Source organism: Semicossyphus pulcher, unplaced genomic scaffold, assembly GCF_022749685.1.
Source record: "Semicossyphus pulcher isolate SPU_LCO1_2020_fin unplaced genomic scaffold, fSemPul1.0.p SCAF_9, whole genome shotgun sequence".
Classification (NCBI taxonomy): domain Eukaryota; kingdom Metazoa; phylum Chordata; class Actinopteri; order Labriformes; family Labridae; genus Semicossyphus; species Semicossyphus pulcher.
Window position 1 is genome coordinate 19,836,142 of NW_027211770.1, and position 17,510 is coordinate 19,853,651.

The following is a 17,510-nucleotide window of genomic DNA, read 5'->3' on the forward strand; positions in this document are numbered from 1 at the left end:
GCAACTCCAACCACGTACATTAGTTTGCTTTTATTGGACTGTAAAATGGGCCGTACTTACATAGCATGTTTCTAGCCTTGCAACCACTCAAAGCTGCTTTTACACTACATGTCACATTCACCCTTTCACACACACATTCACACACTAAAGGGCCCAACTGTCAATCAGTACTAATCACATTCACACGCTATGCCACCGGAAGCGATTTGGGGTTCTGTGTCTCGCCCAGGGACACTTCGACATGTAGACTGAGGGAGCTAGGGATCGAGCCACCAACTTTCTGATTGAGACACTACCGACTCTACCACTGAGACGCCTCTTATTCTGTCTTTTTGGCTGACCGTCGGGGTCAGCCGTACACATGAGTCTGTATGTGACTGAATGAGTGACGGTACTTTCACAGCTGTAGAGAGAGAGAGTTGCGACATCGCAATGGCGGATCATGGAGCATATCGGACCTCCACTGACGCGACTCTCTGTCTATACGGCTCTGGATACTTTGTTCGCTGCTCCCCTGCTGTCCTCACCTACGTCCGCAGCGCGCACCTGCTTTCAAACACGTCGTCTTCGGCCTTATAAGGACAGTCCTTGTAACACATTGCCCACAAAAGCGCACATTGACATGATGCGGTCAGCCACGTACTAGGTTTTGATGGCATGACCCACATGTCCAAGTATACAGAAAAGTAGAAACACATTTGACAGTGTAACACAAATAAGAAGTTAATTTAACCTCCTGAGACCCTGCGTCCTCATACGGGGACACTACATTTTGGCTTCACAGTACCATAACATTTAATTGTGCGGAACTTAGACCTGTTGGTCTCATTCATGGACACTTTGTCCACTTACCTGTGGTCACAAAAGCAAATTACACTGATCAGTGTACATTCAAGATGGCCGTGATCCTGACCAAAATGTGTTAGAGTCGGTCTCTACAGAAAACTCAACCAGGTACAAAACCTCTTCAGATTTTATGATTGAAACTTGTTTATTTAATGTGTATTAACAGCTTGTAGCTTGATATGGCAGACAAATTTGACAAATTTTATCAATAGCAACAAGCTACAACACCGTTACACTCAAGGTACTAACATGAGGACTTGCTACTTTTTCAATATAACACAAAGACAATTCTTAGGTTTTATACTTATTAGCTATTAATCCCAAAAAGGTAGGAGAAATTAAAAATGCATACCAAACAAAAGCTCGGGTCTCAGGAGGATATAAAATGAAACAAGATAAACGCAGGATGTTTTGCCTTTAAATGTCTAAAATTGACCAGACCAATGTTATGTATACTTTTAAGTTCTTTACTAACATTATCTCGAATGTGTCCAACAACATTCAAAACCAGAAAACGTTATTCTATTCAAGCTTATTGTGCGTTTCATTTGCTCACACTTCCTGGGAAAACAAGTTTCAAGTATAGAAGGAAGTCATCAAATGTTACTTGAACCTATTTCATTAGAATGAAAGAACATATGATGAATAAATGTGAATACACTTATCATAAATTATAAGTCATTACATAACCTCAACATCTCCCTTAATCCCACGCTGCTAATCCGTCATCAAACTTTTGTTATAGTTTTGATTGAGTGGCTCTGACAGAAATTAAACACGGTGCGATTAGCTGCATTTTAAAGCTGCAGTGAAAAATATTTTTTTGTATTAACAATGAATCAAAGATTAATGGGAACTGGTTATAGTGACACACCCACCAAAAATGTCCCCAGACTCCCTCTGCGCTCTGCAGTATATAGAGTATTCAGCTTTCAGCTGGGGTAGAGGTTAGCTCAGTCTGTAGGGACTGGCTTGGGAATTGGCCAGTTCAAGTCCCGATACAGACCAACCAGGGAATTAGGGCTGGCAGCTGGAGAGGTGCCAGTTCCTTTCCTGGGCACTGTTGAGGTGTCACTGAGCAAGGCGCCGAATCACCCAACTGCCTGGGGCGCTTGTCCATGTGCAGCCCCCTCTCTCTGACATCTAGCAGCTAAAGAGCCAAACATTTCTTGGCGGTTAGCAAACCAGAGATAAGAGAAGAGTGAATATTGGACTTACATTCTTTTCATGGCTAGAAACACAACCGCAAATTAATTCTGATGTTGCTCTGTGACTCCTGGGTGTGTCAGAAGTCAAACAACTTCACACTGCGATACTCTGTACTCTGTGTTGTGGTGACAGCTTGTGCTGATGCCTCCGAAAGGGCCAAAGTTAAAAGGGCTGGTGCTGCTTTGAAGTAACATATTTCCACAGTTCTAAATGCTAACACAACACAACTTTAAAGGACGCAAATAAGTGACAGTGACCCTTTTTTTTATTCTGTGTCATGCTTCAGTTTGCAATTTCCATACAGCGCTTCAGGGCAGTGTGTCGGTGCAGCAGTCCCAGATTTGATTTATCCACCCAGATTCCGGCCCTTTCTTTGAGGAGCTTGCATGTTTTTTTCCCCGATTCCTGTGTAGATTTCCTCCCGCAAATCCAGAGACATGCAGGTAGAAGAGCGCCATATGGATAAAATCATTGCACAAGTTTGTTTTGCAACACATTTTGAGACTGAGCACCCTCTCTGCACCGTCAACCGAGCAACTTTCTTTGGATAAAGTAAATACATTTGCTGACAAATTAGGCAATATTCATATGCAATATTCCCAACATGGCATTATACATCCCCAAATACTTAAGACAGCTTTGGTAAAGACCATGCTAAGGATAAGCTATCAATAATGGTCAGATTGCATTCATTATTTCCATTACGGATTGAACAGGACCGAAGTGCTGGTAGGTTCCCTGCCTTGCTACAGCAGACAGGTACACCTTAAAGGTTTTCCTGATTAGCAGACCAGTTCTAAGGAGGCAGGCAGATCTACACAACGTATGCCGTACATCTGCACCAGGAGTCATTGGCCGGGTATCAGCTGGAGTCTAACTGTCTACATAAACACTCGGGGGGGCTTTTCCTTTCACCGACCGCCCCCCGTCTCTGTGTGAGTTTGTGAGGGGAAAGAGTGAGATTACTGTATTTACCCTGAATTTATCCGCTCTTAAATTATCTCTATATCTACTCTGCTCCCTTGCCCTCTGCTCTGATCTGTCTAATTTTAAAGCACCGTGTCCTTGAGATCTGCTGAGAAGAGGAGGGGACCGGACAGAGAGCCAAGAGGGGAAGAAAAACACTGATAGGGGGGGTAAATCACGACTCTGGCATCAGAGAGGCGCATTCTAGTCGTGGTATTGTGAGGACTTTCTGGATAAAAGAAGCAACCACATGGTCGATGTCTGAATTATTGGTTGACTCCGACTAAGTGGACATAAAACTGTATTAGTCTGAAGTTTTTTCAGATGACGTCAGCCGGGTCACACACACTCGATCTGCGCTGGAGATGATCCTCTCCACTCTGCTAAGTAAACTCTATCGCACTGTTTACTCCAGTCCGCTCCCATTGGCTGCAGCCCAATGCTTCATATCTAGTTTCCTATCAGCACACTGGAGGCTGCGCGGAGTGTGTGTGTGCGTGTTTAAACCTCCAGTGGTGTATTAGTCATTTATCTCCAGCTGCACTCAGCTGTTTAGGACTCTGTATGGCGCTGCATACATTTCCCGGTTGTATTTATGCTCGACCCTGCTGCCGCTTTTGCTACTTAGCTTGTGATTTTGTGCCTCTGAGGTGACAGCTGGGTTATGTGTGTACTGCAAAGTGTTGTGGCCTATGGTTTGAAACTTGAAGCTTAAACTGTAAAGCTGCCAGCGCAGTTGTAAACCACAGAAGTTACAGTCCTGATTCATTTCAGCGGTTATGTTTCCTCCCGCACGCTCCGCTCTCAATAGCAGCTCCTCTTAGTTTTGTAAGCGCAGCACGTGCAGGTGTTGTTTTACTTCAATATTCCCTTTTTTTCAGGCCTCATCCCCTCTCCACGCACCCATCCTCCCCTCTTCCTGTCCCACTGCCTCTCTCTTTCTCTCTCCCTGTTGGAGTTTGTTTAGACGGAGAGATAGTGGGGAAGTATATTTAGACGACATATATTCCACTGTCTGAACACTAAGCTCAGAGAGGGAGATAGCGAGAGGGAGACAGTGGAAGAGAAAGCGAGGCAAAGTAGCTAGAGACAAATAAAAGATAACGCCAGAAATAGAGGGGGAGAAATTCAAGGTGATTAGGAGTCGGAGCGCGCTCAAGTATGACTTCAGAGCAGGAAAAAGCAGAGACGGGGAGCAGAGAGGATGAGGAGGGCGAACTCGGAGAGAGAGAGGCAGCGAGTAGATGAGTGGCAACACGTCTCCCACTTTCAGCTCCCCCTCTCTTTTCTGTCACTGTCTCCAGTCTAATCTCTCAAAGATAACTATGACAGACGGAAAGAGAGAACGAGGGTGAAGAGAGAGAGGCTGGGAACTCTGCCTCCCTTTCTCATTCTCTCTAAATAAGTACTGTATATCCGTCTCTCTGCGGTTACCAGACAGGAGCTGAAGAGTGATAGCAGATAAGTGGTGATGGAAGTTTGGCTTGTTGGGACGATGCTAATGGATATTATCTCATGAGGTCGTTCACATTATTGTACAGTAGTTCTGAGAAACGTACAAGATTGACTTTCATGTGTTAATTTAGTTAAAGGGATCGTCCGCTTATTTTCAGCCCAAGCTCCATTGGAGTTATGTGTATGGTCTCAAACACGCTGCAGTTGTTGCCGATGCTCTTTTTGTCTTTGGGGTGCAGCTCCTCAAAGCTGCTGAATCTGTCGTTCATCTGGCACCAGCACTGTAATCTGACATGTACGGTGACGTAGTAAGGGTAAGGAAGTATGTCAGCTGGACTTCACGTCTCTGCCTTTGCCAACAAGTTACATTTCCACCTGCAATAATGACTTTCCAAAATATGTGTGCACTGGCTGTTATGGATAAGGATACGTGAACAGTATTTTGGCGGGCTGGAATATTCACCAATATTTATGCTGCTCACATGAAATGCATCTTGGTACATGTAGGTACAATTGACACAGGTGATCGATAAACAAGACTAGGTCAAAACCTAGTATGTGGCTGACCGCATCAGGTCATTGTGCGCTTTTGTGGGCAATGTGTTACAAGGACTGTCCTTATGAGGCCGATGATGACGTGTTTGAGGTGCGCGCTGTGGACATAGGTGAGGACAGTGGAGGAGCAGCCCCGCCTACTCCCCGAACAAAGTATCCAGAGCCGTATAGACAGAGAGACGCATCAGCGGAGGTCCGCTATGCTCCGTGATCCGCCATTGCGATGTCGCAACTCTCTTTCTCTAGGGCTCTGAAAGTACCTCACTCACTCACTCTGTCAGTCAGTTACTCATTCAGTCACATACAGACCCGTGTGTAGGGCTGACCCCGGCGGTCAGCCAAAAATAGCAATTTCATAAAACATATGTTTACCCTATGTAAAGACACACACTGGGGCGGCTTTACGCCAGCGCTGCTTGGTTCAGTGTAAAATGGCAAAGGCAGCATTACAGCTTAGTTTCGGTGCTGTGGCGGAACCGCAGTGTAAAAAGTAAAAACTCTGATAAGTCTGCTGAAGTCTGTCACATAAAAGCTCATTTTTATGCCTTTTGACGCACCAGCACAACATTTTCAGAGTATATTTATCAGCAAATTGACACACCTAGTTACGCATTACATTTATTTGTTTACAAAGTTTTAGAAAGATAAACATCTAGTCTAGGTCAGACGCTTCAAGTGGATGACTTCCTGACCACTTCCACCCACTTATGAGATAACATACACACCTTGCACTTGCAGGACTTCTGACTCACGAATGCGTACATGGTGTCTTGGTACACACTTGATGAAGATGTACTGTATTTTGGAAATCTACTGAATAAAGGCCACAAAACAGTCATCATTTGACATCCCACTAAAATTTGGGATCCTTACAGTCCAGCTTTACTTGTCCTTCTCTTCAATGTGCAGTTGACTCCTGTTATTCTTGTATCACACATGTGAAAATGTTTAAGTCAATGCAGAGGTTGAAGGAACGTTCTTCTTTGAAAGCAGATGGGGTTCTTTGAATACATAAAACACACAGCATTCTGTGTTGGACACTCAAGGTCAAACCAATGATCTGGTATTTGACCTTTAGGCTCTGCTCTTGTTTCCTGTGAACCTCTCCACTCTGAAGATGGTCGGGGCTTTGGGCTACTTGTCTGTGATGGTTTATTGAACTTGTAGAGGAACCTTTCTCATGGTGAAACAATAGCTAGTATTATTATATGAAAATTAAGCGGCATTGGTATAATCAGGACCTTACTTTGATTACATTAGAATTTCCCTAAAGATGGACTTTTAGAAAGAAACGCCCATTTTTCAAGCTGCTCCAAGGACAGAATAATATAACGGTTTGTTAGTTTGACCACTTTTCTGGCTAGGTTTCATGGTGTTCATTTTCATATAGAATAAAATAATGGGTGCATGTCTGTCTAAACCTGGCAGCGAAATATGAAACCACAGTCATAGAGAAGTCATAAATCCAGACGCACAAAATGTGTCCTTTTAACCCCTAAACTCCCTGTGACAGAAATTCCTCCCTCTCATTTACAGCTAAATCTATGGCCCCTTTACTCAGGCTAAGATCTCAGGTTAAGGCCTCAGTTCTGCCCAAGGCCTTTAAACACCTATTACACAACTCATGATCTCTGACCTCAAAGAGAATGACGAACAGTAGAATTACTCACTCTCCCTTCCTGTCTTCGAATCTGTTCAGTTCAGCATATTTTTTGCTTTTTTTCCATGACTGAAAGAGGAAGATGAACTCATATCTACGTGTGAACATTTTCTGACTCATAATGGACAAAAAAAAAAAATTGCTAAAGCTAAATCTGAGCTGTATGTTCATTTTAACTGAGCTTACATCACCCACAATGCAACCCGACCAAAGATAGTGTGGTGGGAGATTTGGTCGGCTATGCTAGTAGCAGCTAATGCAAAACACTTCTTTCTAACTCCACACACCAAATTTCTTTTTAATTTTTATACCTGTAGTCTTCAACTCTAACCAAATGCTGACTCAAGTGACATCACTAAAGGCAGCTAGAACAGTATACACAGGTACCAACTCCTAGCTTAGCAGACAACATACTTTGCTGGACCGAAACACCTTGTTTTTATTCCAAAGACTATTGCAAGGGCTTTTATCAGTGTGTCATTGTGGTCCATTTATCAGCACAAGATAGTGACTTAAAAGACTTTTGTTTAACTACAGAATTCCAATTTAAAACTTTGTTTACAGAGCTGTGAGTAGGGCGCGGTTAGCCTAGCTTAATGTTGGCAAACAGCTAGCCTAGCTCTGTCCAAAGTTAAAAATACACAACACCTCTAAAGCTCTGTGAATAACAGTATTAATCATGTTTGTTTAAACTTGGAACAGGCAGAGATGTAAAACGGAACATCTGTGGTTTACAGATTGGACGTTACATGGTGCTATTACATTAAACAGATTGATATCATCTCAAGAAAAGAAAGCAAAAAAGCTAATTGGCTAAGATGTTGAACGATTCCTTTCATGTTATTTCACCACAGAGACACACTCTTTCTTCTTTCTCCCACTCCTTGTACAGAACATGCAGATCCCTTCAAAGATCCTCTGTTTTCTCCACTCGCCTCTTTGTCTGCCTTTTCTCTCTGTACTGAACGTCTTCTATTCCCTCTTTACCTTGAAGCTGTCTTCTCTTTCTCTGAGTTCTCCTTTCTGTCCAAGTCCTCGTCTCCCGCTGTGAGTGCCCGTTGGGTTCCTCTCATAAATCAAACCTTCTTCAGGCTTAAGTTTACGCCGCTCTTCTGGGTATGTCTCTCTTGGGAAGGTGCAGCAGAGAGTGCACTTGTATATGAGCAGCAGGGGAAATAGCTAATCACTCTTTTACTGCCTGACAGCCTTGCCTTGGTTTCCTGACCACATGGAAAGTTCATCGTTCATCGCCCAGCTGTGTCTTCTCCACACTAGGCGGATGCGCAAAGAAACTATCTAACTAACAAGAGATCTCACACAGCCGCACACACTTTAATAAATGTGCAGTACTATAACTTGCCTCTGTTTGTGTGTTTCAGTTGGTGCAGACAAGCAGTGCGAGCTGACCTGCAGACCTGCTGGCTACCGTTTTTACGTTCGTCAGGCCGAGCGCGTCAGAGACGGAACGCCATGCTTCAACATCAGCACAAACGACGTGTGTGTAGAAGGACGCTGCCTGGTGAGTGTGTTAAAATTTGCATGTGTGTGTGTGTTTGAGATTTAGCTTCCAGTAACTGAAGACCCTCCTGTCTAGTCGAGGTTGAGAAAGACCAGAACCTGGCTCTCGTGGTCTCCCGTCTGGAGGCTGATTTAAGCCTGGCATTCAGATTCGGATCGTCTCCAGTCTCTCTTTATTACCCTGCTCAGGGCCTCTTTTCTCCATGTCTTCCCCTCTTTTGTCTCATTTGCTCTTTTTGCATTCACTTTCTGATTTTGCCCTTTTTCAACCCAAGGAGTCTGGCCAAAAGCAGTTACCAATTAATCCAAACAATGGTGAAATAAACACTGGCAAGGGACTTGAAATGTCAACAAGTTGGAAATAGCTTTCCTCTGCTCTGTCCCCACCCCAAACCCAATTTTTATCCCCCCTCATTGTCTGACCCATCACTCACGTCTTTTCACCTTCTCCTCCCCCCTGCCAGACCGAGGGTTGCGATGGTGTGCTGGGCTCCGGCGCTGTGATTGACAAATGTGGAGTGTGTGGAGGGCGGGAAACGTCCTGTCGGAAGGTGACGGGAAGCTTCCAAAATGTCACGGTTCCCCTTGGTTACCACAAGATCCTGGACATCCCGTCTGGAGCTACGTTCATTAACATCACGGAGAGACGAGCGAGCCCGAATTACCTGGGTAAGATCTTGTAGATTGAAACAGAAATATACACATTTCAGAATGAGATTTGGCCCTGGTGTGTGCTGGCCTAGACAAAGACTGTAAATGCTTTGGCCTCACAGACTCCAAGCGGATAAATCCAGTATTGTTAGAGCCCAGTGAACCAGTGAAGTGTGTGCGTGTACTTGCGAGTGTTTGTTAAGGAGACAGCTCTCCAAAGTCTGTGTTTGTCTTCCTGAAAGTGTGTTTGAGCTCATGGGGTTTGCTAAGAATTCCCCACTTTGTAGACTAAACAAGGTCAAAACAAGAAAGAAAAACCTGACCCAAATCTTGCTCCATTTTACCCCCACTCTCCATTCCTCCAGCCGTGAGGAGCGGCACCGGGGCCTCTGTGGTGAACGGGCGCTGGGCTGTGGACCCCCCAGGCGAGTACCAGGCGGGAGGGACTACCTTCACCTACACCCGACCTAGAGCTCAGGCGGAGGGGGAGGAGGAGAAAGGCGAGTCCCTCAGGGCTCCAGGACCCACCAGCACCCAGCTACAGCTATATGTAAGCACCAGACCACAGGAAGGCTTTTAATTTAACCCTGAAAGGAAACATGAGCGGTGGGATGACAAAATTAAGTCAGTGATAAGAATCACCCAAATACACACGTGTGTGTACACATGTCCATATCGTTGTTGGAAGCCTGAGGCAACGCTCGCCTGCTCAAGATCCTCAAGATAGGCAGCATTATTTTGGCATTATTGCAGGATAAAGACAGCTACGCTTAAGCTCAGCCTGAGCCACATCAGAGTATCCAGGGCTCAATAATAACAACTCTGACCTCAGGCTAAGATCTTATTAAAGAACGGGAGTCATGTGCAGCTTTGCATCCAGTAGCTACAGAGCAGGAGGGGGTAAAAATAGCAAGCATCGACCGAAGCCTGAGTTTGATCTCCTCTGGACTCATTTTTTAGGCTTCATGGGATTTTGAAATAGGACATAAAAAGTCGACAACCACCCAAGTAGTTCTGTGAGGCCGTAATGCTCATTACACAGTTGAAATCAATTGTTGATGGATGAAAAACAGAAAGACAAGTCTGCTTGCTGTCGTTCTTTGCCACTGCTGGGAAAAAACTCTGATGTTTGGGCTGTGGGTGGCACCACAGAAGAAAATCAAACTGTTTATTGCTTTTTATTTAAACTATTATTACTATTAACAAATCAGTACGGCAGAGGAAAGGGGTCTGGTAAAGCCTCATCACAAGGTAGTTAAGGGGCCTTTTTGGGTCACTACTACTCCAGGAACTCTGGACCAAACGTGAACAGGTGACTGTTTGGTTTATGGTTGGCAACATAAGCGCTAGCAGACTTTTAGCTTAGATTGGTCAAAACCATTGACGGTATAAAAAGATGGCACGACACAACATGCACTGTAGGTCATAAATCCCGCCTCCTCCATGCTATTAGATGGGACATGAGTCAAACTATAAAATCAAAATACACGCCAAATAACAGGGTTTCTGTCATTATAGTTAGTTCTTTAGTGTTCAGACAAGTTTAGTAGGGAGAGTTATTTGAGGCTGTAAAAAGGATGATTGACAGCTCCGTTGACAAATACAGATCCTGCAGCCGATCCGTTCTGAATTAGCAGAGTAGAGGAGGATCAGCGAGAGGAGACGTATCTAAAACAATCACTACAGTAATTTAAGTTTCCATATCTGTGAACGTCTGCTTCAGACCAACACAAGAAGCTGTTCTGCCATTAAATACGCCGACATGCGGGATCCTTGCTGCACAAGTTAAGTTAAGTGTGTGCTTTGATTAGCGGAAGTGGCTATGGCCGCTCCACCCGCGTGGCTCCAAATGACATCACCATCGGAAGACAGCAGCGCCCATCACAGGGGGTATTTTGGCTTTAGTTTGGTACAATGAGAGCAGACGGAGACGCGTCGTCCATCTTTATATACATTCATTGGTTAAAACACTGTAAACAGCTGGCCAGCCTTTCTTCAGGAGGGAGAACACGTTCTAATTATCACCTCATAGCTTTTTATAAAATCCAATACTGTGCAAAGCATCGGCAGATTGAGCCCCTAATTGAGGTACATCTCCACCTCTTATCTGGCAAATACAGTAGATCAGTATGTTGTTGCCACTGGACTCCAGCTGATTAAGTTTAGACGACCTTGACTATGTTTAGTCCTGTAAGATGGGCCGCAGGGTTTCAAAATAAGAAAGGGGACACATAGTTACGGACACATAGTTACAAACACACACTCCGCTGACGCATCCTTGAGCACTCCCTGACAGTTACTGTTCTGTAGCTCATCCTGACCTCTGACCTCCCTGTGAGGGAAAAGGAGAAGTTCATTTCTCAATGAGGGTTCGTAAAGATACTCAGGGTGTTTCCTGCCCTACTTCTCACTGCTTGTTCTGTGTGTCCTCTCGCTCTGTTTTGCTCCCCAGATCATTTTCCACAAGGAGAACCCGGGCATCGACTATGAGTTTTATGTCCCCGTGGAGAAGAAGGAGGGCGAGAGGGAGAGGCTGACGGAGAGAGAGAGGGAGACGCCCAGAGAGGCACCCAGGGAGAGGCCGAGGGAGCGCGAGCCGGGGAGGGCACCCCTCCGCAGTACGTAAACCGCACTTCATGTTCTCCTGACTGACAGCTGTGTTCTCTGCATGTTCTGTACATAATATAATGTCACTGGGTCCTTGAGTGTCATGTTGAGCACACAGTTGAATCTCATCAGTGGCAGGATTGAGCCGTAAATCAGGCATGAGATCTGCAGTTTCATTCTTTCCAAATTAGTCAAGTAAACCCGCGTCCTTGGAGGATGATTGACGTGTTTATGGATCAGGATGGGTGCGGTTGTGGGCCAAGTGGGAGGGATTATCGTGTTTGTGTGTTTGTGTGTGACCTAGATGGGAGGCTATCTGGTCCACATGTTCGCTGTCATGAGACCCTGACCTCATCATGACATCATTAGCCTCTGACTCACCACCTTCCTCTTTTTCTTAATATTTCAACATTTGCTTCTTTCCTCCCTTCTTTATCGCTCATTTCCCCTCCTCTTCATGTTTCCCAATCTTCCCCTCTCGATCCAACTTTTCCTTTCTAATTTGTCTCAATGTCAACCTGTTTTTCCCTGTCTGTCCCAGGTCCTCTCACTGTATCATTAGAAAACCCTCCACCTGCTCCTCCTCCTGTGTCGCTCCCTTCCTTCCCCTCTCACTCCTCAGACAGGTGGGCCACCGAGAGGTCACGCCCTCGGGGCTCCGCACCCAACAGGAATGCTCGTATCCCACCTCGCACCGACCTGCCGCCGGACACGCAGCCGCCGTTTGTGTGGAGGAGAGGCGAGCTCACAGAGTGTTCTGCTTCCTGCGGCAAAGGTCAGACTCCGATGAGACTTGTAGATCTTCATTTTGAAATAAATTGCCTTCAACAGAAAATTACACCTGCTCACATTGGATGTTGGATGATGTCTCCCTCCTCTGGTTGTGAGGTGCAAGTACAGGAACATGGAGCTGATGTATCCTTCCCTCTCTGTCTCTCTCTCTGTAGGGTCTCAGCAAAGAGCCATTCTGTGCATAGACCGCCACACAGACGAGGAAGTCCCAGAGAGGAAATGTGACTCTGCAGCCAAGCCTGTCCCTGAGGAGGAGCCGTGTAACACACACCCCTGCCCACCTTTGTGAGGACATGCACAGTCATACATCATACCGACATTTTAAAGATTTATATTCAGTTCTAAAACTTTAGTCCCCCAGGAAGTGAAAGACCTGACGAGAGGGCATTTTTCGTAGCTGAACGAGAACCACACTGCAAACCTCCTTGTCAAGTCGTTTATGTCTCTATTTTAGTTCTTTACGTCTATTTTTTAAAGAGAATAAACTGATTTTGATTACAGGCAGAAAGGACATGACTTGACTGGTATTAAAACATGCACTCAGAATCTTAAAACCCATCATTTCTGCTTAATAGTGAAAGTAATAGTCGGGGCCTCTTACATGATTTGCAGCCGGCTGACACATGAATCTGACTGACACAAAGTCCCAGGTGTTACTAGAATATTACACATGAAAGCAGGTGATTACGTGTTATTTCACAGTGACTCAACATGTCCCTCCATGTCTCTCTCTCTCCCTCAGCTGGGAGGCAAGTTCCTGGTCAGAGTGCAGCGTGTCCTGCGGCCCCGGGGTGCAGCAGCGGCAGCTCCAGTGCAGGCAGAGCTTTGGGAGCCGCTCCACCATGGTCCACCCGCAGCGCTGTGCCAGCCTCACCGCGCCGGAGTCCACACAGGCGTGTCAGCTCGCCCTCTGCTCCCACTGGGAGGTCAGCTCCGACTGGAGCACGGTAGGTTAAAAGCAGCAGTGTGTGACTGGGAAAATGCAGCCGGTGGGTGGAAAGAGGCCAAATGATGATTCATGTGTCTGCAAACAAGAAAGAGAAAGAGTGGGTGGAGTTGGCTTGAATAAATAAGAGTGCTTTGGGGCATGGAGTTCCTTTTTATTTGGGCATGTTACTTTGAAAATAAGGCACCGTGTGTCATCATTTTGAAACTCTTTATTAGGTCAACACGCAACTATTTCAGTGTTTTAAGTCACAGGCCGCTGCAGACACTGCCATGTGACCTGTTTTATCAACTAGTATATGATTAACTCTTCTTTTGAATCAAGGTAATGGGAGTGTTAGTTGTACTAGATCCATCACTTTATGCCTTTTCCTTCATCTGTTCATTCTCTGCCTTCTGTTTCTCCCTTTGTCACAGTGCTCAGTGGACTGTGGAGTCGGGAGGAGGACGAGGAGCGTGCACTGCGTCAGCGATCAGGGCGCCATGGTGAACGACAAGGAGTGCAGCTCCAGAGCTCGCCCACAGGGGAGCGAGGAGTGCAACATGGGGCCGTGTGTAACCAACTGGTACTTCACTGGCTGGTCCAACACTGTGAGTAACACGCGTACCACGAGAGGCAGAGGAAAAGACATTCACAGCAGCACTTAAGAGTAATCCTCAACATGATCTTCCACTTTGTCCCTCAGTGTTCGGCGCAGTGTGGCCCCGGGGTGCAGAGGAGGGAGGTTGTGTGTCTGACTCGAGGAGGGGTCAGAGAAGGCGAGGGAGGAGGGGACTGTGTTGGGGATAAACCGGCAGAGATGAAGGCCTGCAACGGGGGTCCCTGTGTGTCTTTAACCATGTGGTACAGCAGCCCCTGGACACAGGTAGGATAAGGGAGGAAAGCGTGTAATCAATTAAATTAGTACTTAAACTAGCAACCTTTAGTGTCTCACATCTTATTTATAAGTATTTTACATATAAAGGTTTGATATGTTTGTGTGGAGTAAAAGGACATTCATAATGCAGTGATAGATTAAGTAGCTCAATAAGCAAAGCTGCTGTACTCCTGGTTTCTAGTGTAATGTCCCGTGTGGGAATGGAACCCAGCGACGAGACATCATTTGCGTCCAGAAGACGGGGGATGATTTGACCATCGTACCAGCCAGTGAGTGTGCTCACCTGGACAAGCCTGCCGCGGTGCAACAGTGTGAGATGGGAGAGTGTCAGCCTCAGTGGTTCACGACGGAGTGGAGTGCGGTGAGAGACGCGGGGAGAGGGATTTCAAAATAAAAGACTGGAGAGAGAGAGATCATGTCACTAAACAAACAAATATGTTCAGATAATAACCATTTTATTAACGCTTTACTTTCCTTTGTTCTCAGTGCTCACGTTCTTGTGGAAAAGGCCTACAAATGAGGGAGGTACGGTGTCTGACAGAGGACAAAAAACACAGTTATGACTGCGATTCGAGCATTAAACCTGAACAGGAGCAAATCTGCAACACGATACCCTGCAGTCCACAGGTGTCAGGTTAGTGAATGAGACCATGCGTCTGTATTTTCATTCATGTGTGTCTCAGTCTTTCTCCTCTCCAACCCGTCTCTCCTCCTCTCTGTTCACAGATGAAAACTGCCGGGACAGACGTCACAACTGTGTGATGGTGGTCCAGGCCAGGCTGTGCGTCTACTCCTACTACAAGTCCGCCTGCTGTGCCTCCTGTACCCATAGTGCTCAGCGCACCAAGAGGCACTGACCAGCCAATCAGCCCAGGTGTGCGAGAGGCGAGGATTAGGTCAAAAGGGCTGAAAGAAACGGAAAGCCCAGAGTACACGTAATCCCCGCGACAGTTAGCATTTAGCTATTTCCTCCCGATTCTTCAGGGAAAACACTGTGAAAGCAGCCGGTTTCTTTTTCCAGCTATCATTTTAACGTTCTATATTGTCCTTCCCCATCTTCCACTGAGCTTGCATCCTATTATTTTGTGCAGTAGCGTTACAGTGTGTCACACAAGGCTTAGTGATGCATTTGCTGTCTTTTCACGTCATTTCTTTGTACTAGAAGGTGCTCCCTGAGGACACAGCTGTGTTTCAGCAGCAGATTTTGCTTTTTTCTTTCATCTACAAGATCTTAAACCACATGTAATCAGACATGCATACCACTAATTATTGAAAAACAATGTGCTGAATGGATAATTAGCATGTGTGCTAGATAAACTGTGTAGTAATACGTGTGCTAAAGATCTACTGGAATAGATCTACTGTGTTTATGGACACTGCAGATGTTCAGTGTCTACCCCACAACTAAGCTAGAAGGATTAAATTAACAAACTGTGTGTTTTTTCTGTTTTGCCAAAAATATTGTTCAGTTCAGTATTTGGACGGATAAACCAAAGGTGTTGACGACTTGGCAGTTAGTGACCAAATATATCAGAGCGGGGTGAGGTGAGACTCTTCCCACACAGGAAGGATATTAGACATGGATGTTAAAAACCACAGCAGAGTCTGTATGCCTTGTTTTTAAATGAGCTGCTAGAGTTAAAAATTACAGTTATGTCTTTACGAAATAAAGATGATGCTGCTCGCTAATTTAAAAGGCGTAATAACAAACAAGAAAAAGGAATGATCAAGGTATAGCATAGGTGACATTCTTTTCTTCTTGTCAACAAATACAATGAGGCCCTGAGTGTATTCCTAATTATGTTGTAAATCTTAAGCGATGACACACAAATATAAAGTTTGACATATTTTTTAAATATTCGGTTATTTTCTAAAACAGCTGGGGACTGTAGTTTTTAGCAAATGTTACTCAAAGGAGAGAAAATAAGGCTTTTGCTAGGGACTATTTTTAGCTGTGGATGAACACACGTTTGTGAGTATTTATGACACCTGGACAGTGTATTTGGGATTGAGTTCAAGTAAACTACAGTTCCCATGTTCACGTCAATGAAGGAACAGAACAGCCAGTGAAACAGTGTGGCTCATTCGTGTGTTTTTTTATATATTTTTTTGTCAACCATGGTGCTCTATAGCGATATAAGCTACACAAGGCTTTGGCTGACTTTGGACATTTCATGTGTTTTCTTGACGATATTAAAAATACAGAACATACCGCCTACAATCATAAACTCTGTGACGCACAGGTTTAGAAAAGTGATTCACTCCTGGCTGACCTAATTTGCATTTGAGTGATCACGTCACTACAAAGACTACTCGGACATAATAACAGAAAATCTCCATGTCCTCCCTGTTTTCTCACCTCATCTCAATATATATTTAATGTGATCTGTCATCGCCTTGTTGGGAGGGGATGATGAATCTGTCCTATGAGAGAAGGTGAAGCCAGAATTTGGAAACCTCATGGACATTGAAAAAAAGCTGCTTTCTTATAACAGCCTTTTAATAACGTAGTTCATAAGACGGATCAAATGCAATCATTCTGCTTTGACCTGAAAGTTAATATTTCACACCCTGAGACGGCAACCTCTGTATGTGTGTGTGTAAGTACTTTTTAAGCCTTTTCTTACTCGTATTTACTTTCATTTCCACACCTCTTAAAGAAACACACACACAAAACACCCCACCCACTCAGAGGTGAGGCGTCTGTATATTTGTCAGATATGTTTTAATGTCTATAATTTGTTTGAACATAGTAGGCGCTTATATTTTATAACTGAGTAGAGTTATCAGAAGTGTTGTTGTAGACTGCATTTATTCACATCTAACTGTCATATCACTATTGTATGTTGCATGTGAGAGAATCAGTGACTTTATTTCACTGGTATGTTTTGGATGTGTGCGCGTGTGACCTGTCTGTGTGTTCATGAGTGTGTGTGCGTGTGAGCGTGTGTGTTTTGGCTTTGACTGTGTCATTCTTGTCTCTAATCCCTCGTAGTAAAAAAATTACTTTTTATATAAAAACAAAAAAGGATAGTAATTTATCTATTATCTAAAGAACATGTAATTTATTTTCTGTTTTAAGGAGCTGTAGCAAATTGTCTTTGTTACCACCAGAGTTTATGAGATTGTTATTACTGATACACAGACGATTTTTTTTTTATCATGCAAAAACAAAAAAACAGTGTGGAAAAATTATTATCTCGAACCTTCATTTTAAATAAAACTGAAATAGAAGTTAAGTGTCATGTTTGCTTTTGTCCAGTGAATATGGAAGGTGTTACCGGTTTCCTCCAAACGATGGCGCTGTTGAGTGTCACTTGTGAGTGAACAGATTTCATCAGGAGTTAGTGGTCTGAAGGTAAATGTCTCTTTTTGGTGCCAGGTCTGCTTTGTGACTGGTTGTTTTCTTGTTTGTTTTTTAGTATAAA

General features: G+C 44.6%; 1 protein-coding gene across 1 annotated transcript in view; it reads left to right on the forward strand.

Annotated features, from left to right (window-relative positions):
• adamtsl4 (ADAMTS-like 4) overlaps nt 1–17,299 on the forward strand; it is a 39,608-nt gene extending 22,309 nt beyond the window's left edge. Inside the window, exons 6-17 of the mRNA XM_069657003.1 lie at nt 8,071–8,210; nt 8,674–8,878; nt 9,226–9,410; nt 11,313–11,478; nt 12,009–12,242; nt 12,415–12,544; nt 13,002–13,206; nt 13,622–13,795; nt 13,891–14,070; nt 14,264–14,443; nt 14,569–14,716; nt 14,809–17,299. Of these exons, the coding sequence (XP_069513104.1) occupies nt 8,071–8,210; nt 8,674–8,878; nt 9,226–9,410; nt 11,313–11,478; nt 12,009–12,242; nt 12,415–12,544; nt 13,002–13,206; nt 13,622–13,795; nt 13,891–14,070; nt 14,264–14,443; nt 14,569–14,716; nt 14,809–14,939 (2,078 nt within the window). The 3' untranslated portion in view covers nt 14,940–17,299. The remainder of the gene's footprint in view (nt 1–8,070; nt 8,211–8,673; nt 8,879–9,225; nt 9,411–11,312; nt 11,479–12,008; nt 12,243–12,414; nt 12,545–13,001; nt 13,207–13,621; nt 13,796–13,890; nt 14,071–14,263; nt 14,444–14,568; nt 14,717–14,808) is intronic.
• The last annotated feature ends 211 nt before the right edge of the window (nt 17,300–17,510 follow it).